The sequence below is a fragment of the Hippopotamus amphibius genome, chromosome 11 (genome assembly GCF_030028045.1).
Source record: "Hippopotamus amphibius kiboko isolate mHipAmp2 chromosome 11, mHipAmp2.hap2, whole genome shotgun sequence".
NCBI classification, from domain to species: Eukaryota; Metazoa; Chordata; class Mammalia; order Artiodactyla; family Hippopotamidae; genus Hippopotamus; species Hippopotamus amphibius.
In genome coordinates this window covers 24,574,366-24,597,043 of record NC_080196.1, presented here as the reverse complement: position 1 = coordinate 24,597,043, position 22,678 = coordinate 24,574,366, and the positions used below count along the sequence as shown (strand labels likewise).

General features: G+C 45.0%; 1 protein-coding gene and 1 pseudogene across 1 annotated transcript; one reads left to right on the top strand and one right to left on the bottom strand.

Annotated features, from left to right (window-relative positions):
* Positions 1 to 14,260: 14,260 nt before the first annotated feature.
* Positions 14,261 to 18,694, top strand: LOC130830793 (class I histocompatibility antigen, Gogo-B*0103 alpha chain-like). Its single transcript, XM_057698115.1, has 8 exons — positions 14,261 to 14,390; positions 14,635 to 14,979; positions 15,250 to 15,525; positions 16,119 to 16,394; positions 16,519 to 16,620; positions 17,019 to 17,051; positions 17,203 to 17,239; positions 17,387 to 18,694. The coding sequence occupies exons 1-7, from the start codon at positions 14,318 to 14,320 to the stop codon at positions 17,217 to 17,219; spliced, it is 1,122 nt and encodes a 373-aa protein (XP_057554098.1). The 5' UTR covers positions 14,261 to 14,317; the 3' UTR covers positions 17,220 to 17,239; positions 17,387 to 18,694.
* Positions 18,695 to 20,760: 2,066 nt separating this feature from the next.
* Positions 20,761 to 22,274, bottom strand: LOC130831814 (hydroxymethylglutaryl-CoA synthase, cytoplasmic-like; annotated as a pseudogene).
* Positions 22,275 to 22,678: the final 404 nt, after the last annotated feature.

Below are 22,678 nucleotides of genomic sequence, written 5' to 3'. Positions count from 1 at the left end.
CTGATTGTCTAGGGGTGGAATGGATAACTGAAGAATGTGACAACCCATTGCTCAAGGCTGGGCCCAGACATGCCAGTGAGGTCCTAGGACAGGGAGTGGGACCCTGGAAACCCTGGGAATTTGATGCCAGGGCTGGTCCCTACAGGGACAGTATCACACCTGCCCTTCACTCTCTATGGCCCAATACTCAGAAAACACTCTCCAAACACAACCCTGCAGGTGTCCCCTTTCCCATGCCATGGCCAGCCTTTCCCATGCCATGCTCCTCCCTGGCTCCTTTTCTCTCCTCGTAAACTTCACCCCGCAAATGTCCTTATTTCTGCCCTACCCTCACTTCCCCAGGAGCATCCTCTCCTTCCTGGATCCAACTCACTGGGGGCTCTTCCTACTCCAAGATCCTATCCCGTGTCCTGAGACTCACTGAATTGATTCCGAGATGGAGGGGCCCTCCAGCTTCAGAGGCAGAAGCAGGAACAAGTGATAAGGACTCAGAAATCCTGGGAGACTGCGGGAACCCACTTTGTTTGTGGGGTCCATCCTGGACCTGAGAACCAGATGTTACGGCCTGGAGACCTCACTGTTCCCTGAGGCAGAGTCCATGGTGACTCAGTGGGGAGGAAATGTGTGTCAATGTGGATTTTAGGAAACACCTCATACCCAAAAACTGACAGGATGGAGGCCCCCTCTTGTGTTTAAAGCCATGTTCTGGTTCTGGGATCCCCCAGAGACCCTGGCGAGGTTCTGGCTGAGCAGGAGAAAGAACTGGGTCTTCTGTCCTCAGCCCTGTGGCCACATGAGGGCACCACCACATTGCTCTGAGCAGCCTGGAAGGGTCCGGGCTATAGATTGGTCAGAGATGGCTGACCTAAAGACTGCGTACCAATGTGGGGAAGAAGAAACTTCTGAGCAACCTTGGACTCCACAGGTGTCAAGGTCAGGGTGGTACAAGGATTGAAGGAGAAGAGAGTTCTTGTGCGAACTTTGAGGTTTCCATCCCTACCCTGTGACTCTCTCTCCAGCCCCTTGGTGACAACAGCCAGGGAAACAGAAAATAAACATTTTCTTCTACTCTCTATTTCTTTTCAGTACTCCCTCTTGATGTAGCAACAATAACAACATCTGTATGTTTTTCTCAGGAAGGATACATGAGAAATTGGTAAAATGCTCATCTCTGGCAGGGAAACTGGATTCCTGGGGTCTGGGGAGAGAGGAAATTTTCCCACTTGCAAACTCTTTGGAATATCTTGAATGATCTTTGAAAAATATTTTACATTAGATATACTTCTTGGGAATCCCCTGGCTGTCCAGTGGTTAGGACCCTGCACTTTCACTGCTGAGGGCCTGTATTTGATCCCTGGTCAGGGAATTAAGATCCCACAAGCCAAGCAGCGCAGCCAAAAAAAAAAAGAAAAGAAAAGAAAGAGAAAAGGAAAAAAAATTCCTCTCAAATAATAACAATAAGGAAAAAAAACAAAGAAAAAATATGTGTCCAAAAATGCCTCTCATTTGCAAGACTTTCCTATTAATTTCCAGTTTACAGGGCTGTGGTCCTGTGATGTGGTCCACACCTTGCCTATGTGGTCCCTCCAGCAGGCCCAGGGTGTTCACACCCCAGAGCCTTGCTGGCTGTTCCCCAGCCTGAAAACGTGTCCCCTAGGCAGCACTTTCCTCCCTGGTATTCTCCTCAGATGTCCTCACTGAGAGCCCCTGCCAGCACTACTCACCGCATGTGGGTCTCCAGCCGCCCTCTACCCCGTGCCTTGTGTGGCTTTTGTTCACACCTTGGTCACTAACACACATTTTCAAGTGTCATTTAATTGTTTCTCTCCCTTCTCTAGAGTAGAAGCTTTATGAGCACAAGGATGGGGATTTTGATTGTTCACAGCTGTATTCCTATTGCCTTGAATAGTGCCTGGTGGTTGCTTTAAAAATATTTGTTGAGGGACGTCCCCGGTGGTCCAGTGGTTAAGACTGCACGTCCACTTGCAGGGGGCACCGGTTTGATCCCTGGTCAGGGAACAAAGGTCCTGCATGTCATGTGGCGTGGCCAAAAAATTAAAAAATATATATATATGTGTATTTGTTGAATGAATGAATGAATGAGTGAGTGAATGCACAAGCAGCCTGGCACATGCAAACACACTGCCACACACCAACATACAGATACTGTCATCCACACTGACACATTCACATGCAGAACACACTCATACACCCGCCTTCTCACACTCACACACATTCTCACACACATACCCTTGAAGCCTGATTTTCATTCACCATTACGTTGTGGACATTTCCCATGCGTTATTATTGTTAAAATTTTTCTCCACATTCTTGTGAAACATTTCAAAGATACCTCAAGTGTGAAAGAATAATACAACGGTAACCCTAGACTTAGTCATCTTAATATTTTGTCATATGTTCATGTATGTAATAAATTGTATTTCTATAATTTTTGCTGAAATACTTGAAAATCACTTGCCAACATCATGACCCTCATCCCTAGATATTTCAGTATCATCTCTTGAAAAGGAAGCTTTTTCTTCAAACAATATTATTATTATACTAAAAAATAACTGTAATTCCCCAATATTATAAAATATCAAAATAATGTAAAATTCTCTTAATTATCCTCCGCCTCTCTTGCGTTTGGAGGAGAGGAGAGCTCAGGATTGCTTGTGCCACCTCTGAACTTTCTTCCTCTTCCCTGTAACCACCCTCTCTAGCCCCTTGGTGACAACACCAAAGAACACTGGAAAGTAGAAAGATTTTCTTCTACTTCTTTCTCAGTTTTTTGAAACTCAGGTGTTTGAATAAAATCATCTCTTGTTTGGGAACCGCATCTCAATATCTACATAACATTCCACAGTGTAGATGTGCACCTTGGGACAATTGGGACCAGGGGCACAGCTGCCCTGGGCCTTCTGTTCTCCTCTTCAGGGCAGACGAGGGCCCCTGTGCCAGGGTCACACCTGGGCCCCGAGAAGTCACACCTCCAACAGCAGATGTCAAGGTGGACCTGAGACCTCAGGGTGAGAGTGACCTTACGTAATCCTCGAAGACTGTGGCACTCCATCCCACAGTCAGGGGGTCAAGAAGGGTCCACACACTAGAACTAAGACCCAGCCACCCCAAACCTTGTCATCTCCACCCCAGAGCCCAAGTGAGAGCCCCAAACCCCTGCTCCTCCCCACCTTCATCTCCCACAGACTCACATCCATCAGCTGCCTTGACTCTACCAGGACTAATCTTATTATGCCCTTCCCCTGTGTGTGTTAGTCACACCAGGCCCCCAAATAGCCTGCACTCTCCTCTCCACGAGGGTCTGCACACCCCGATTCTGCCTCCTCTTGCATCCCCTCCCCAGCTCCTGAACGTTTCCGCTGTGACCCCTGGAGTTCTCAGCCCTTGATGAGCAGAATCTCCGAAGTCCTCTGTGAGGATGTTCCCTTCCCTTCACAGTGCTGGCAGAAATCTGGCTCTCCCAGAGGACATGGTCCCTCTGAAGTCCTCTGTGCCTGTTTCCTTTGCCATGGACCTTGTACCCCTGGGCCTGGAGGTGGGTGGGGCCCTTCTCCTCATGACTGCCTCCAGACCTTTCCCCCTCCCACTTCCCTAACATCCCCTAGTCTGTCATCACATTAGAGCCCCCACTCTGCTCGTTTTATGCCTTCCCTATGGACCCCCAGACCTCATTCCGCTACTCTTTATTTGTTGGCTGAGTTGGGTCTTTGTTGCTGCACACAGGCTTTCTCTAGTTGCTGAGAGCGGGGGCTTCTCAGTGCGGTGGCTTCTCTTGTGGAGCACGGGATTTAGGTGTATGGGCTTCAGTAGTTGTGGCATGTGGGCACTAGAGCACAATCCCAGTAGTTGTGGCACACGGGCTTAGGTGCTCCACGGCATGTGGGATCTTCCTGGACCAGGGCTTGAACTCTTGTTCCCAGCATTGGCAGGCAGGTTCTTAACCACTGTGCCACCAGGGAAGCCCCTCATTCCTCTACTCTTTTAGCTCTTGGCTCACTGTCACTGTCTCCAGCAGTGTTAGCTGTTTGGTCCTGGGTGATTTCAATATAAGATGTGAGGGCTGAATAGTGGCCCCCAACCTTGTCCATGGCCAAATCCTTGGAACTTGTGACACTTTCTGTCTCTACAGCTCTGGGCTCTGCAGGGTAGGAGGTCTCCATTTCCCCAAGGGAGGCACTCTTAAGGGGACATGACAAGGGTCCCATTGAACTATACATTACAGTTGCCACCAGGGAAGTTTGGATTCCATGTGCCCAGAGACCAACAGGTGAGAAGAGGGGTTCTCTCCTCTCTAGGCAGGAGCAATTGACTCTGATCCTCAGGAGGGATGGAGATGCTATTACATAACTGGTGCAGGAGGACTACATGGGGAACTCAGGTGAGAGATGTGGGTTTCTCCTGGTTCTCCCTTGTTCCATGAAATTATGAATGGATACGTCCAGCAACCCAGCCTGAGAAGGGTTTGATTTCCAAGGGTCCAGACCCCTCAGGTAGGAAGATTTAGGACACATCCCCCAGGTAAGGCACAAGGGCCCCTGCTCCTGTGCTCTAAGATCCATGGCAGCCTTGGTGCAGACGCTGCTTCCCATGGGCTGTCCCTAGACAAGTTAGTCACAGTAGGGACCCTAAGGCAGGCTTATTTCCAGGAGACATAGGGCTCCTCTGATGGCCATCTGTGGCTCAAGGACTCTTCTATGACCTTGCTCAACTTCGCTTCCATTGCCTGGTGGTCTGGGATAGTTCAACGAACCTTCTCTCCTGTCTGTCTCTAGGGGTCAGACTTGCACCTCAGTTGGCTGCCTCTCCCAGTGTTTTCTGCCTCCCTCATGTTCTCTGACAAGTGTTTCCCCCTGATAAAATACTGGTAAGTTTAATTTCATGTTGGCAACTGCTTCCTGGAGGACACGGACTAGCAAAATCATTTTCACTTGTGTACCTATTATTTTTCTAGCTTGTAAAAAATCCTTGTCTTCATCCAGCTTCTCTGACCAGCATCTGCTTCATTTTGCTTGTCTTTTTAGTATCTCTTTGAGTTAATGATATTTGTTGCTTTAAGACACTAAGTTTTAGGGTAATTTTCTGTACAAGAAAGCTAAGTAATAAAACTCTCTTAAGTTTTTATTATTCTATAGGCATTGTCTAAATCTGTTCTATTTCCTAGTGCTTTAAAAATGCTATCTATACTCGATATTTCCAATTCCTCACCTTTTGTTCTTTTATTTCTTTTGTCTTTTCTTTCCTTCTCCCCTTCCTCCTCGCCTTTCTCCCTCCTTTGTTCCTCTTTCTTTTAATATGAAGTTTCCAAACATATAAATAAATACTATATGGTTATGCTGAAAGGAAGCATTCTGACGTATATGCTAAAAGTATGCTGGCGTATATATATACACACACACATTCTTTTTCAATTAACACAACATTGTAATTCAACTATATTTCAATAAAAATAAGTTTAAAAAGTATGATGCCAGGTGTATGGAATAAAAGTAAATGAAATGAAATTATTAATAGACTCAGAAAAATATGCTGGGGTGATTCTGCAATCCAGGAAGTGACTTTCAACCCAGGAAGTGGGTGTGAACTATTCTTTCCTCCTCTTCTGCTAAAAACAGCTTCCTCTCCAGCGATCACAAAAACAACATGAACACTTACACATCCCTGGTAAAAATTCAAATTGATGCAAGCACTTTGGAAATCAAATTAGCATTATCTAGAATGGTTGCAGTACATACACCATATAATCCAGCAATCCTACTGTTACTGACCAGGGTTCTTGGCCTTCCTCAATCAATAGAAATTGACTAGAGGCCAGACAAGAAATTCAGGCCAGGCTTTACTGGGGCCCCTGCTGCAGCAAGGGGAAGGGAGAACAAACAACTTGCTTGCTTGCTCCCCGGGGCGGGGGTGGGGTGGGGGTGGGGTGGGGGTGGGGTGGCAAGCTTGTTCCTTATTTGGGATGAGGTAGGGGCGTGTCCAGGGGTTGGGCCAGAGGGGTGGCTTAGGCGTTTTGCCCACACCTTAGGTGGTGGTGTGTGCAGGGGGCATGCGCAGTACCCTGCTTTTGCTCCTAACACCCTGATTTTGCTCCTGAAACCCTGTTCTTGCTCCTGAAACCCTGTTCTTGCTCCAGGCTCTTCCAAAGTGGCAGTTGGGTTTTTTTGGTCTCTATCTTTTGCTTCCGGAATTTGCCCCAACTGTGCATGCACAGAGTTATTTTTAGTCTCATACAGTTGCTTTGTATTTTGTTGCTCCAGGAGAGGTGTGTCCAGGTGCAAGCATTGCAGTATTGCAGCAAAGGGTCCGGGGTCCCAGCCTGTCTCACTACTCCTGATCATCCACTCTGAGGAGCTGCTTGCCTCTGTGTCCCAGGAGACATGTACACGAAAGTTTATGGCAAAAACTGGAGAACCCACACATTCATCAAAAGGAAAATAGCAAAATTGTGGTATAACCATAAAATGTAAAATTTTACAGTGGTAAAAATGAGTGAACCATGTTATCAAACATCAGAAAACTCATCTACACATAACACTGAGCCACAGAGAAGAATACATGCTGTATATGTTCACTGAAGGAAGGTTAAAAACAGCCAAAACTAAATAATATTTGGTTTGGGGATATATGCACTTACTGTAAAATCTTTAGAGAAACTCAAAGGAACAGTAAACACACGTTTCAGGTTAGAGGTTACATCTGGGAGATACGGTTGCCAAGTGGTTCACAGTGGTCTCATAGCTTCTGTTTCTTATCTCATTGGTGGGTGCCTAGGTATTTACTGTATCAGGACTCCTTTTTTTATATATATAACTTTTATTGAGATACATTTGACATACAATAAATATTTAAAGTGTAGTTTGATTTTTTTTTCTTATTAGTAATGTATATATGGCAGAAATAGAGACACAGATGTAGAGAACAAACACGGACACCAAGTGGGGAAGGCAGGGGGTTGGGGGGGTGGGATGAACTGGGAGATCAGTGTTACCATATATGTATCAGGACTTCTTAAACTGGTATTTTTGAAACTGAACCATTTCAAGCTAATTTTTTTTTAATGAGAGAAAATTTCATACCAAAGTTTATTTCAAGGATCCTTAGTAAGAACTACTCACCTTGGAACAAAGCCATAACCAGTTTTTTTTCTTTTTCATAGCCAGTTTTTATGAACCATGTTAGAGAGAGAATCCAGGATGTCATAAAAATCTCTTTGTCTAGAAGTAGGTCATTTGCTCTTTTGCTCATTGGCATCTCTGTTAGTTTTTCTGGAGCAGAATATTTATTTATTTATTTTTTATTTATTTATTTATTTTTATTATTTTGGGGGGGGTACACCAAGTTCAATCATCTGTTTTTATACACATATCCCCATATTCCCTCCCTCCCTCAATCCCCCCCCCCACCCTCCCTCGAGTCCCCCCCACCCTCCCCAACCCCGTCCTCTAAGGCATCTTCCCTCCTCTAGTTGGACTCCCTTTGTTATACAACAACTTCCCACTGGCTATCTGTTTAACAGTTGGTAGTATATATATGTCTGTGCACTCTCTCTTCGTCTCTCTCACTTCGTCTCAGTTTCCCCTTCACCCCCCGCCCCCTCCCAAACCTCGAGTTCTCCAGTCCATTCTCTGCATCTGCGTCCTTGTTCTTGTCACTGAGTTCATCAGTACCATTTTTAGATTCCGTATATGAGTTAGCATACAATATTTGTCTTTCTCTTTCTGACTTACTTCACTCTGTATGACAGACTCTAGGTCTATCCACCTCATTACATATAGCTCCATCTCATCCCTTTTTATAGCTGAGTAATATTCCATTGTATATATATATGCCACATCTTCTTTATCCATTCATTTGTTGATGGGCATTTCGGTTGCTTCCATGTCCTGGCTATTGTAAATAGTGCTGCAATAAACATTATGGTACAAGTTTCTTTTGGGATTATGGTTTTCTTTGGGTATATGCCCAGAAGTGGGATTACTGGATCATATGGTAGTTCTATTTGTAGTTTTCAAAGGAACCTCCAAATTGTTTTCCATAGTGGCTGTACCAACTTACATTCCCACCAACAGTGCAGGAGAGTTCCCTTTTCTCCACACCCTCTCCAACATTTGTTGTTTCCAGATTTTGTGATGATGGCCATTCTGATAGGTGTGAGGTGATACCTCATTGTGGCTTTGACTTGCATTTCTCTGATGATGAGTGATGTTGAGCATCTTTTCATGTGTTTGTTGGCCATCTGTATGTCTTCTTTGGAGAAATGTCTATTTAGGTCTTCCGCCCATTTGTGGATTGGGTTATTTGGAGCAGAATATTTAATCTGATGTGCAAGGCAATTCTATCTTGTGAAGGATTTGCTGGATTAAATTCATCTCGATTAAATATATTTAACCTCACATTCATCTGGATTAAATATATTTACAGAATGAAAAAGTATATTGTTGCTCAGTATAAATTAAGCTGGAAAAATATAAATGAATGACCAGTGATGAAATAGTAAACATGAGTGCAAAACACAATAGACAGAGCTGCTCAAAATTTTATTTTCATATAATAGTGCTTTTAAAATTTTTTAATTAATTAATTAATTAACTGTTTATTGGCCACGCCCTGCAGCATGTGGGATCCTAGTTCCCCGACCAGGGATTAAACCCTGTCATCTGCAGTGGAAGCATGGAGTCTTGACCACTGGACCGCCAGGAAAGTCCCAATAGCAGTGCTTTTAAAAAATATATATATAAATTTATTTATTTATTTATTGGCTGCTTTGGGTCTTCGTTGCTGTGCACAGGCTTTTTCTAGTTGTGGTGAGCAGGGGCTACTCTTCATTGTGGTGCACGGGCTTCTCATTGTGGTGGCTTCTCTTGTTGCAGAGTATGGCCTCTAGGCACGTAAAGTTCAGTAGTTGCAGCACGAGGGCTCAGTAGTTGTGTCTCTGGCTCTAGCGTGCAGGCTCAGTAGTTGTGGCACACAGGCTTAGTTGATCCATGGCATGTGGGATCTTCCCAGACCAGGGATGAAACCCATGTCCCCTGCATTGGCAGGAGGATTCTTAACCACTGTGCCACCAGGGAAGTCCCAGCAGTTCTTTTTAATTTGTGTTGGTGCCTAAATCACTTCTATCAAATCTCCCTGGAAAACATAGTGAGAGATGTTAAAATTATTACAGGACACCATCTAAATAGTCAGTTTTTTTGGAAAAACTTTCTTCCTTGATCGGAATTAGCCATTTCTATCTAATGAGTCACATCAAAGCTGCTGTTATGATACTAAGCTAGGTGGGGAGACAAAGGTATGAGATTCTTATTTTTCCAGTTGAAATGAAATCTCATTAGGCATTATTATTGAAGATGATATTTGAGTATGAAAATTGGCATTTTAGCTAATTTTTTTTTTTTTGGACACATAAGAACATGTTTTATTAGCTACTTTTACATTTAAGGTATTGTTTGGGAGGTATGGAAAAAGAAAAGGAGAGGAAGGAAATTTAGAGATGCTAATTGAATAAAGGGAAAGGCATTGAAGATAAATTGCAGGTGTTGAGAGGATAAGAAAATAGATTTAGTATAAATCAGAGAAGAAGGAATAAGCTATAAAAAGAAAGAACAGTTAGCATTCCACTCTAGCTAATTTTTTTAAGTATTCTTTTTATTTATTTATTTGGTTGCACCAGGTCTTAGTTGCAGCAGGCTCTAAGCTCCTTCATTGCAGCTTGCAAGCTCCTTACTTGCAGCCACCTGCTCCTTAGTTGTGGCATGTGAACTCTTGGTTGGGGCATGCCTGTGGGATCTAGTTCCCTGATCAGGGAGTGAACCCTGGCCCCCTGCATTGGGAGTGTGAAGTCTTAACCACCATGCCACCAGGGAAGTCCCAAATTTTTTTTTAGTATTCTTAACATACTAAATTTGAAACTTCTAGGGGAAAAACAAAGATAGTGAAAAAAATTACTTTAAAGGCATTATTGTTATATCTCCTAGGTCTTTGAAATGTTCAATATTAGCTACTGTATGTTTTGAACATACAGCATTTGCAGGAAAAGTTAGAGATCTTGGTGAATTTCACTTCTCTGTCTCAAACTTTTATTATTACTTTCCAAAAGGAAATTTGAAGTACTCAAGAAAAATGATTGGATAAAGGAAGCATTTGATTTACAAAATCCTGAAACAATATTTAATTTTAATTTTGGTTTTAACATGTGAGTAAGTTCTTTGATACTCCTCCCTTCCAGAGGTGGAGCTTCATTTTCTCCTCTTGAGTGTGGGTGGGACCTAATAATTCACCTCTGAGAGAGCAAATCTGCTGTAATGGTGTGTGACTCTGGGTCTAGGACATCAAACATACTGCAGCTTCCGTCTTGGCTGCCCTCTCTCAGATCACCTGCTCTGGAGGAAGACAGCTACTTAGTCATTAGCTGCTTTAAGGAAAGGGCATATGGCTAGGAACTGAGGCTTCCCAGGACCATCCAGGAGGGAAAGGAGGCCTCTTCCAACAGCCATATGAGTGAGCCATGTGTCACATGAATTCTCCTGCCCCTGTCAAGCCATCAGATAATGCAGCCCTGGCTGACAGCTTCATTGCAACCTTGTGAGAGGCCCTAGCCAGAACTCAAGTAAACCTTCCCTACAATTCTGATGCTGGAAACTGTGGAACATAATAAATATTTGTTGTTTTTAGTTGCTCAGTTTTATAGCTGTACACAGTTATTACAGCATCCAGAGAAAATAATGGATTATTGCACTTTAATTTTGATATGCTCTAAATTAACTATGGGATATTAAACATTTATTTTTTTAAAAGATTTATTTATTTATGGCTGCGTTGGGTCTTCGCTGCTGGCGTGGGCTTTCTCTAGTTGCAGCAAGCAGAGGTTACCCTTTGTTGCAGTGCTCCGGCTGCTCATTGCAGTGGCTTCTCTTGTTGCGGAGTGGGGGCTCTAGGTGCGAGGGCTTCAGTAGTTGTGGCTTGCAGGCTCTAGAGCACAGGCTCAGTAGTTGTAGTGCACCTGCTTGGTTGCTCCATGGCACGTGGGATCTTCCTGGACCAGGACTTGAACCCGTGTCCCCTGCATTGGCAGGCAGATTCTTAACCACTATGCCACTAGGGAAGTCCCTCATCATTTGGTTTTAAGATTTAAGAAGAATTTGCATGGTTAACTGGACAAAAAGCATATTATTAACATTCACAACAATATTATCTGTTTGAACTGTCATTTCCAACTTTGACCCAATTAAATTCAAAGGAGAACCAGGCCATGTTAGGCAGATTCTAACACGGCCTGAAATAACCATCCGCTGGTTGTTCACCTCCCAGCTGTCTGATCAAGCACTAATGCAAGTGCTACTGTGAAGGGATTTTTCATATGTAATTAAGGTTCATATCAGTTGAATTTACAGCAGGGGGATGATCATGGGTAATCCTGACCTAATCAAGTGAACTCTTAACAGGACTGGGTTCTTCCTGAACAAAGAGATTCAAAGAGTGAGAGGGATTCAGCGTGAGGGAGGCTTGAAAATGGAGGGGGCCACATGGCAAGAAATGCTGGTGGCCAGAGGAACTGAGAGCAGCATTCTACTGATCTCAAGGAGGGCAATGGAGACCTTAGTCCTACAACTATAAGAAATGAAACTCTGCAGAGGGTTCTGGATGAGCTTGGAGGAGGACCTCAAGCTCTAGTTGCAAACACAGCCTCGTGAAATGCAGAACAGAGACCCCCTCCACACCACATCTAGACTTTTGACCCACAGAACTATGAGCATTGAAATGGGTCTTGTTAGAGGCCACTACCTTTGTGGTAACATTTTATGCAGCAGTGGAAAACTAATGCGCAAGCTCAACTGTGCAACAGATAAGCACAAAACATTTTCTCCACTGGAATGAATTTAGGAACTCTCATGTATGCTAGCTGCACGAAATAAAATCTTTCCTAATTTTTATTCCTGTATTTTTCATTCTCTGATTTTTATGTGATGCCATTAAACTTTAATACAATCAGTTTTTTTTTTCATTTGTTTGGCAATGATTAATTTAGTGCTCGCTACGTACCAGGCATAGCTCTACATGCTGGGGATACAGCTTTAACCAAAACAGTCCAAAGCCCCTGAGCTCATGTACCTTACATTCCAGAAACCTCCCAACAGTGAGATGGAGCCTCTGGAGTGTTTAAAAAAAAAAAAGAAATGACATATTCTGAGTCACATTAGGATTGCTCACTTCTCTGGGGAGAATAGTCCATGCGTAGCAGGTGAGGCAGTGGCTCTAGTGCCACAATTCAGGAATGAGAAGGTGGTGGAGACTAAGGGGAGAAGAGGGCCTGAGAGATGAGAGAGAGACAGAGAGAAAGGCTAGAGAAGCAGGAGGTGTGGAGAAGAAGCAGATGTAAAGACTTCTAAAGCAGCGACACTCTCAGATTTAAATAGGTTGTTCTATTGATTTGCTTAACAGGCATTCTTTGCATCTAGTATTTGCTATGTTCTGTGAGGTTGCCTAAAAACCAAATGCCTCCTTTTGTGAATCAGGTGAAAGAAAATAATACCAAGTGCCCAATAAAATGTGCACATCCCTTAGGTGCTCATCACAAACGCAGGGAATGCTGCCATGTTTTGTGAAGGGCATTTTGACTGCATCCAACACTTGCAACTTTGAGGTGATTAAAGTTTGTGCACTCTGTTGGAATATAATGTATTAATGATATTTTCTGTATTTTCTTCCTTCAGATCTTTACAGGAGTGTAATTGCTTTACGATGTTGTGCCAGTTTCCGCTGTACAACAAAGTGAATCAGCCATATTTATACATATATTCCCACATCCCCTCCTCCTTCAAGCTCCCTCCCACTCTCCCTATCCCACCCCTCTGGGTCATTACCAAGCATTGTTTTTGTATTCTTGATGCTCTGGCATTTGTGGCCTGGATAATGGGAGAATGGCGGGGGAGTGGGGGGGAGGGGGACTGGTGGGGGGGACTTGCCCTCCAGGGCTGACCAATTCCTACAGAGAGCAAAGGGCTTGCTCAGGAGCAGCCTTTCCTTTGCAAATTAGACAATCCAGAGCCCATATTTGGAATCACCTCTTCTATCAGGTCTTACATTCCAGAAGGCGATATTCCTCTGTCCTCATTACCCAGGGCCAGGTACCAGACACCTAGAGACAAGCCCTATCTCCCAGAGCCCGCCAATGACATCATTCAAACTAGCCAATCCTGAGATGTTTCCCCAGCCCCGCTTTGCTATTCTCAAGGAAAACCTAATGAAGGTTCTGAGCCATGCTTTTTCCCTGTCCTTAGCCTCCTGACCAACCTTGGTGCTTCCCCATGTGGCCCTGTGTGATGTGCCATGCCCCCTCCTCTCAGGAAGTGTAAGTAATAAAATATTGTCTTTCAATGGCATTAGCATCTCCTGTCATCACTCAGTCACTGCTGTAAATTAAGGCTCAGGCACAGATCTTTTACAGGAACAAATTGTGTGCCCATGTGCGTCTTTGTATTGACCACGTGTCTGGGACTCCCACAGAAAAACTCAGGGCTACGGAATAAAGGTAATTTTAAAATATAAAAGCCTAGAGTCACAGTTTGGGAAAGTGAAATTATGAACTTTGGTTATTGCAGGGGTGTTTAGACACATTTATATGCGAAGGGTAAAATCACTACTTTTACAGATTAGATTCCCGATCATTCAGGGGATAACAAGATTGTGGTTAATAAACAAAGAGGAAACTGGTGTCTATAGGAGTCTCTACTTGGTCTCCCAGGCACAGCTGTCCCAGATTTAAAGAGGAAAACATTATTTCTTCACCAGCTTTCCCAAGGCCAGCTCACTCTCTGGTATCATATTCCTTGGGAGTTTGTTTTTTTTCTAGGAGAAGCCAGGGGGAGGATTAAGCGGTAGGAGTTACAGGTCAGGGAGAGGGAACTTGGGAAGGGAAGGCAAAGGGGCTGAGCCCAACTTGGGGGTTTCTCCTGGTGTTCTCAAACAGCCTGTGGGCCAGGGAGACTGTGTGACAAAGGGCTCTTGGCCCAGGAGGAGAGGGGCAGGACAAATCCCAGGTGCCCCGGGTGTGGCTGTCAGGTCTCAGGTCCTCAGGCCGGTGTCTGGGGCGCAGAAGCCAAGCATGGCGGATTCCCCAGCTCCCTCCCCAGTTTCACTTCTCTCTCTCACAACCTGTGTCAGGTCCTTCTTCCTGGATACATATAATGCTGCTCCAGGTCTCAGTCCCATTGGTTTCTAGAGAAGCCAATCAGCGCCACCTCGGTTCACTGTTACGAAGTTCTCAGACCAGTCGAATTCAGATTCTCCCCAAACCTCAAGGATGCGGGTCACCGAGCCCCGAACCCTCCTCCTGCTGCTCTCGGGGGCCCTGGCCCTGACCCAGACCCGGGCGGGTGAGTGCGGGGTCGGGAGGGAGCGGCCTCTGCGGGGAGGAGCGAGGGGACCGCCTGGCGGGGCTAAGGAATCCTGGGGAAGCCGCGTTTCTCTCGCCCCAGGGCCAGAACCACTACCTTGGCCCCACACTGTCCTGACCCTCCCCTGTCCCTTCCGAGCCTGCAGCCCTCTCCTCTCACCACTCGGTTCTCCCACCGCCCCTTTTCCGTCTCATATACCCCCTGGCCCCCTTCTCCCCTACAGGCCACATTCACCTCCGACCCGGGCACCCGCGCCCAGAGGAGGGTCGGGCCGGGTCTCAGCCCCTCCCGATCCCAGGGGTTCACTCCTTGAGGTACTTCCACCTCCTGGTATCCGGACCTGGCCACAGGCGAGACCTTTACACATCTGTCGGCTACTTGGACGACACGCAGTTCGTAAGGTACAACAGCGACACCGCGAATCCAAGGATGGAGCCGCGGGCGCCGTGGATGGAGCAGGAGGGGCAGGAGTACTGGGACTGGCAAACGAGGATAGCCAGAGAACATTCTCAGGAGTCACAGTCGAACCTGCAGATGATCGTTGGTAACCACAACCACAGTGAGTCGGGTGAGTTCCTGCATCCCCCTTCACAAGCCGGGGCCTCCCTGAGTTCCCTGGTCCGAGATTCACCTCGAGGTCAGGATATCCTCCGACCCCTCCTTGGTCTGGGAAGAGCCCGCTAGGGCTAGGATTCACTCGGATTTTGTTTTCATTTTGGGAGAAAAACGGTCTCTGACCAATCACCGCCCGTGGGTCTGGCGCAGAGTGAGCATGGGTGGGTGGGCTTGAGCGCTGGGGCGGATTAGGTGGGTGGAGCTAACTACGGGGACCTGGCAGATTCTCACAGCCTCCTTTGGACGTCTGGCTGCGACGTGGGGCCTGACGGGCGCATCCTTCGCGGGTATGAGCATTTTGCCTACGACGGCGAGGATTACATCACCCTGAACGAGGACCTGCGCTCCTGGACCGCGGCGGACACGGCGGCTCAGATCATCCGGCGCAAGTGGGAGTTGGAGGGAGCAGCGGAACAGTACCGGGCATACCTGGAGACCCAGTGCGTGGAGTGGCTCCGCGAGTACCTGGAGAAGGGGAAGGAGACACTGCAGCGCACAGGTAGAGGGGCCGTGCGCCCTCCCAGATCTCACCTTAGCCTGGAGCTGTACCTCCAGCTGGCCCAACCTAAAGGGGAGAAACAGGGGCTTGACACCAGAATTCTTCCAGCCTCCTCTAGGATACTGAGAGTGAGGTTTTTAGATTCTATACCCGAGGATCCATCCATCTCAGCACCATTAAAGGATTCTGTCTCTCCGGATGTGGAGATTTCTGAAATAATTTATTAGCGGGTTTCATTGACTCTGGTCAAACTCTTACTGACATACTCTTGATCTCTGCCCCATGCCCAACTTCACTGGCCATCTGACTCCAGGTTTTTTGAGTCATTCAGTCTCCGCCTAGGTCAGGACCAGAAGTGTGTATTGTCTCAGAGACCTGGAGCCTCCTACCCTGGGCTGTCTTATCCTGTTCGTAGAACTTTCCAAAGCGGAAGTTATCCCATATCCTGGAGTCCAGGCTGGTGTCTGGGTTTTGCACTCCCTCCTCCCACCCCATTTATTCCCTCCATTCTCAGAATGGTCTCAGAAATGTCCCTTCATGTGGCCCATGGGAGTTAATACAAAGTTCCTAAATTTTCTCACCTTTCTCCTCAGTTCCTCCAAAGACCCATGTGACACACCACCCCATCACTGACCGTGAGGTCACCCTGAGGTGCTGGGCCCTGGGCTTCTACCCTGAGGAGATCTCACTGACCTGGCAGCATGATGGGGAGGACCAAACCCAGGACATGGATCTTGTGGATACCAGGCCTTCAGGGGATGGAACCTTCCAGAAGTGGGCTTCCCTAGTGGTGCCTTCTGGAGAGGAGCGGAGATACACATGCCATGTGCAGCACGAGGGGCTTCAGGAGCCCCTCACCCTGAGATGGGGTAAGAAGGGGGATGAAGGTGTGGATCCTGTTCTCAGAAAACCGAAGTAGGAGCCCTTCTGCAGACCCTCAGGGGGATCAATGCTGAGGACTGGTGGTCAGGCGCCCTCACCTTCCCTCCCCAGAGCCACCTTTTCGGTCCGAAACCCTCCTCATCGTTGCCATTGTCCTGGTTGTCTTTGGAGCTGTGGTCACTGGAGCTGTGATTTGGAGGAAGAAGAGATCAGGTAGGAAAGAGGTGAAATCTGAGTTTTCTTGTGCCGCTGGGGGAGTTTCAGGACAGAAAATTTCCCATCTCTTGCCTCAGTACTGGGAGGCACCATCTACTTACATGTACTTACCCAGTCTGACGCCCGGTTTCTAACACTCTTGGAAAGCACATGTGTAAAAGAGGAAACATTTTCACTCTGGTAATGGGGATCTGATTTCCAGCAGCTAAGGACAGACCTCCAAGAGGGGGTTGCTACAGTTCCCATATACCGTCTTTCCTCATGTTTCCCAATCCTGCCCTGGGTCTCCCTTTACAGTTCTGGAAACTTCCCTGGGGTTTAGGACTAGGGGGTTCCTATAGAATCTCATGGCCCTGCGTTCCCCCGGCCTCTCACATGATGTTTTTTACCCACAGGTGGAAATAGAGGGAGCTATAATCAGGCTGCAGGTAAGTATGGACGGGTGTAGGGGAGGGTGAACCCTGAGATCCTGGAGGTAGTGTAGATGGAAGCCCACTGGGGGGGTTCACCCACCCCGTAATGTTCCCTTAGTCTCATCTCCTCTGGGCTCTGACCGAGTTCTGTTCTGTTCTACCCCAGGAGGAGACAACGTCTAGGTTTCTCATGGCTTCTAAAGGTGAGACTCTGGAGGGCCTGAAGTGGGAGAGGAGTTGGGTTATGGGGATGCTCTGGACTTGAACATTTTGAGTAGTGGAAATTTGTTCAGAATGTCACCACCTACAGCGACCAACCTGAATTGATTCTTGATTGTTTTCTTTTATAGTGTGAGGCAGCTGGCTTGTGTGGAACTGAGTGAAGAAAGACGTGTTCATGCCCCCACTCTCTGACTTCAGAACCTGGACTTCTCTTTTTGTAGGGGGCGTCTGAATGTGTCTGTATGTGTCTGTATTCCTGTGGTGTAAAATGAGGAAGTGGGGAAGCTGACCCACCCCTGCCCACAATGGCCCCAGTTCCTCCCCCCACCATCCTGCGGTGGTATTGTTACAGAGTCCAAGTTCACTCTGCTTGCCCCAGGACAGGCCAATGAATCGGAGACGAGGTGTTGAGGCAAGGAATACGACTTTATTCAGAAAAGCCGGCAGACCAAGAAGATGGCAAACTAGTGTGTGTCAAAAAAACCATCTTGCCTGAGTTAGAATTCAGGCTTCTTTTATACTAAAAAGGGAAGGGGGTGTTGTTGGTTATTGCAGACTTCCTGGTGCCAGAATCCTTTGTTCTTGCAGCTGTCCATGTAGGTCAGGTCACATGTTCCTGTAAACCTCCAACAAGGCAAATGTTATTTTTTGTTCTGCAACTTTAATGAATGAAAAAGTGTTATATACCTTTAAAGGTCAGAGGTTCGAGAATGGGCTATCCTGTATATTTCAGGCTATAAAGCAACATTCTGAACTTGTAGCAAAAGCCATAGAATACAAAGGTTAATGTAAAACAAACAGATCTAACAGGGAGTCCGATTTAGCTCTTCCCTGTAACAGTATCGCAGAAGTTTGCATATCATCAAATTGTATACCTTAAATATGTGCAATTCTTTTATATTAATACTACCTCAATAAAGCTGTGTAAAAAGTATTATTTTGAAAAACATGTTTTGAAAGTGGCTGAGTGGTTCCTAATTTGCCATTTGAGATCATATGTTAGATTCACAAAGTCCTTGTAATTTTTTAAAATTAATTAATTGATTAATTTTATTTTATTATTTTATTGGCTGTGTCGGGTCTTCGTTGCTGCACACGGGCTTTCTCTAGTTGCTGTGAGCGGGGGCTGCTCTCCATTGTGGTGCTCGGGCTCCTCATTGCAATGGTTTCTCTTGTTGTGGAGCATGGGTTCTAGGCGCGAAGGCTTCAGTAGTTGAGGCACATGGGCTCAATAGTTATGGCTCATGGGCTCTAGAGCAAGGCTCAATAGTTGTGGCACACGGGCTTAGTTGCTCCGCGGCATGTGGGATCTTCCTACAGCAGGGATCGAACGTGTTTCCTCTGCACTGGCAGGCAGATTCTTAACCACTGCGCCACCTAGGAAGTCCCATGTCCTTGTAATTTATATGTATTTTATTTTTAAATATCAATAAATGATTCACTCTACTTTCCGATAAGATATAATGTTTACTTAAAGTCTTGTGCTTGAACAGTTCAACTTTCAGTGAATTATGTGCAATCCTATCTGACAGAAGCCCTGTGTGTACAATGAAGCTTAGGGAATATCAACAAAAAGTAAAGGCCAATCTTGAGTTCCTAAATGACAAACTAAAAGGAAAGTCTATAAATCACAACAGCCTTGCTGTCCTTTTATGCTAAACCAGCTTGAGGTAGGATAAATGACATCTGGGTGCAGGTTTTCATGTGTACATGTTTTCACCTCCTCTGCGTAAATAGCAAGAAGTGCAATTGCTGGATTATAAGAGTATGTTTAGTTAGTTTTTTTTTTTAATTTCTCTAAAACTTTATTCAGAGTTATTCACCTCACTGTTAATAAGGTGTACGGTTAATGCTCTGTGCCAGTATTACCAGGCCTGCCCATTGCTGGCAAGGGACTTCGAGAAAACCCATTTCCTGACACCCCAAAAGTTAAATTACCCTTTTCAAAACATACCGAACTCCAATACTTGCAAAAGTATTACATGCACCATTTTCCCATCAATCCTTAAATCTGAACTTACATTATTAATCTATATCAGTGGATGTTAAAATTGTCATTTTAACAAATTATGACTATACAAATCAAAACACCGCTAGTTAATATTAGACAGAGTATTTTACAAACACTACATTACCTATTGCCTTGCAATCTGAAACATTACGTTTCATATTTGTGTAAGTTTATTTTAGATAACTGAAACTTCACAGAATTCAATGCCAAATAAAGTTTAAACATTTAGTTCTGTACATTAGTTCCAACTATCTCTATTTTACAATCTATAAGGCTCATGTCATAGTTCAGCACCAAAAAGATCTACAAAACTGTCTAACCGGTCTTCTTATTCATCCCATGTGATAGGTTTTGTTTTTTTTTTCTCTCTTTCTTTCTTTTTTTTCTTTTTTAAGGTGAATGTCTGAGAAAAATGCTTTATATATACTCTACTTGCAGACCTTGAAAAGCGGAATACTTTTTGGCTGGTCATACTATGTAAAAACTTGGGTTGTATAGATACAAAAATAAAAAACAAAAAAGGAAAGGAATACTTACAACATGAATTCAGGTTGTCAGTCTTAAAATTGAATTTATAATACTGAAGCATCAGAAATAACCTAATAAGGCCCTGCCCCACCCTCCCTTTTTGTTTTAAACTTTTAAAAGGCAGCCAGAAAAAATGTTTTATTTGTTCTTCAAAATAAGGTGCAAAGAAGGACTGTAACCACAAACTTCCTCACACACAGCTCCAATAATATCTCAGTGTTGTTCTGCAAAATACACCTTGAACTAAATCAGGAGCAGACCTAGAGTTACATCCATAACTCCCAAAGGTACCATGTTTTCTATACCAGATGTCTGCTCAATGCTAGCATCTCTCTGTTCACAGAGGTCATTACATTAACTTTGTCACTGCTGGCCTGGATTTAAAGCAACAGTTTCCAGAACCAGTGTCACCGTACTAACTCTTCTCCATCTTCAGGATTTATAAATTCCAGAAAAAGTATATGTTTGTCTTGCCATTTTCAAATAGGGTTTGTGCATATCACATTAAGATCACATTCCCTAAACTAGAAACTTTTTTCAAAAACCACAGGAATGGTTTTCAGTGATCTTGTTTGTTCAAAGTATAAAATTCTTATGTTTAAAAAAATAAAATTGGAGACTAGTACTGCTGCTTTCTTCGCCAGAAGCACATGATTCATCACACTACATTTAAAAAACTAAGCCTCATGCATACAACTGGCCAGAGAGGTGTAAAGTTTTACAGAGCACTTAACATCATTCGAGTACGTTAAGCATTGGCTAGACCACAAAAGGAAGCAAGTTAGCAAATTGAGCAAAGAGACTTTCCCAAGAACACAATAGTTTTCTAGGCTCCATGTCAGTCACATAAAAATCTAAAGCAACATGTAATCCTTTAAAATTGTCCCCAGATATCCCGTTCTCCCAACCGATCCCATACATACCCCCCACCCCACCTGAAGTCCTCTAGCTCATAGAAGTATCTTAATGCTCCCTGTTACTGATGACAGCTGCTTTAGGTTCTGCTGCTGTTGCAGGGAGCCTTGGCACTTTCTGAGCAGGGCTTGGAATATGCTCAGTTGTTGTGCTTGGATGCACAAGCCCTACTCCTTCATCCAAAGTGTCGTCACTTGGAGAGGGGTGACAAGCATAAGTTCTGTGCTTTTCATCCACTCGAACTAGGCACCATGTTCCTTCAAAGAGTGAATCTATTGAACTCTGGGGAATATAGTTGACCAAGTGATGAGTGTCCTCTCGGAGCTTCATGTTTTCAGCAAAGACGTCTGGTGCCACACAAGTTCTTGAGTCAAGCCTTGATTTAAGATCACATAAGATTGCTATTATTTTAGTAAGAGCAGACCCTAGTGTGGCATCCTGTGTAACTTTGAGGGAGTACAGAGTGGCAGCCAAACCAGAACCGTAAGAGAACACGCTAGAACAGAAGCAAGGGAGCCATACACTGAAGATGCGTACATACTTCCATTTTGATTTGACACGAGCAAAGATGCCTTTGTTTTCTGATTGAAGAGTTCTGAACTAGCCTTCATAAATGCTTTTTCCAAGTCTCTATCAAAGTAGGTATCTTCTAGTTGAACAGATCCAAAGGCTTCCAGGCCACTATAGATACTATTCTTATCTCTGTTCTGGTCATTTAGGAAGTCATTCAGCAACATCCAAACTAGAGATTCCTGAACCAGTTTACAGTAGGGTGAGTGGAAGATCATGAAACCGAAATCATTCAAGGTGAAATCTCTATCATTTCCCTTTTTCTGCCAGCGGGCATGGATCTTCTTGAGGTAGACAGAATAGCAGCGATCTAATGCACTGAGGTAACACCGTATGGATAGTTTTCCATCTACTATAGGATATTCAGAAAGCATGTCAGGCTGGTAAAAGTCATAGGCATGTGGCATATGTGTCCCACGAAGTCCTTGCTCAAAAATTAAAGGAGCATTAGGCCCAATTAGCATAGCAATGGCTCCAACTCCACCTGTAGGTCTAACATTTCCTGCGGCATATACAGCAATATCCCCTGCAACTACCAGAGCATACCGTCCATCCCAAGAGCCGGACTCAATCCAGTTGACAGCACTGAAGACAGCGGCTGTGCCTCCACAGCACGCATTAGTTGTATCGATTCCTTCTATATCCGTCTTCCCAGACTCCTCAAAGAGCTGCAGCAGATTCATCTTCACTGACTTTGATTTATCGATGATTGTCTCTGTCCCAACTTCCAGCTGCCCAATGCAATCCTAAGAAAGATTATTTCTCTCCATAAGATTCTGGACCACAGTCATGCAAAAAGAGTCTTCTCTATATGTGCAGAAGCCCATCTTGGCCTGGCCCAAGCCAATAGTATAATTTCCAGCATCTACACCATCATAATTTTCCAACTCTGCTTGATCAACATATTGAGAAGGAAAATAAATCTCAAGGGCAACAATCCCCACATCGTTTGGCCAGCAGTCTCCTGCGTTCAAAAGAAGTGACCCAGGCATGGTGAAGGAACTGTGCGAGGGATAAAGAACTGCAGTCTCCAGGTCTGTCACTCTGTTTCCTCCTTCAGGCACCAGATGTGACCAGGTGGTGGCCGTGGAAAAGCAATGACCAACAAAGGGAGTATATTTAGCTTTGTAAGAAACCACCAAGCTGTCTTTCAAAGTGGCTGTATCATTTTGCATTCGCATCAGTAATGAATGAGTTTTCCTTATGCTCCGCATCCTCTTGGCATTTGGTGTTTCAATGTTCTGGCTTTTGGCCATCTGAATAGGTATGTCGTAGTGCTTCTTTGTTGCTTTAATTTGCATTTTTCTGATGACATATGATGTGGAGCATCTTTTCATGTACTTATCTGCCATCTTTATGTCTACTTTGGTGAGGTATCAATTAAGGTCTTTGGCCC

What these genes read in the sequence shown, in the direction of transcription:
- LOC130830793 (XM_057698115.1), top strand. Translation starts at nt 14,318, where the DNA reads ATGCGGGTCACCGAGCCCCGAACCCTCCTCCTGCTGCTCTCGGGGGCC. An exon ending in CCACAACCACAGTGAGTCGG is followed by an intron (nt 14,980 to 15,249) that starts GTGAGTTCCTGC and finishes GGGACCTGGCAG; the next exon opens with ATTCTCACAGCCTCCTTTGG. An exon ending in TTGGAGGAAGAAGAGATCAG is followed by an intron (nt 16,621 to 17,018) that starts GTAGGAAAGAGG and finishes TTTTACCCACAG; the next exon opens with GTGGAAATAGAGGGAGCTAT.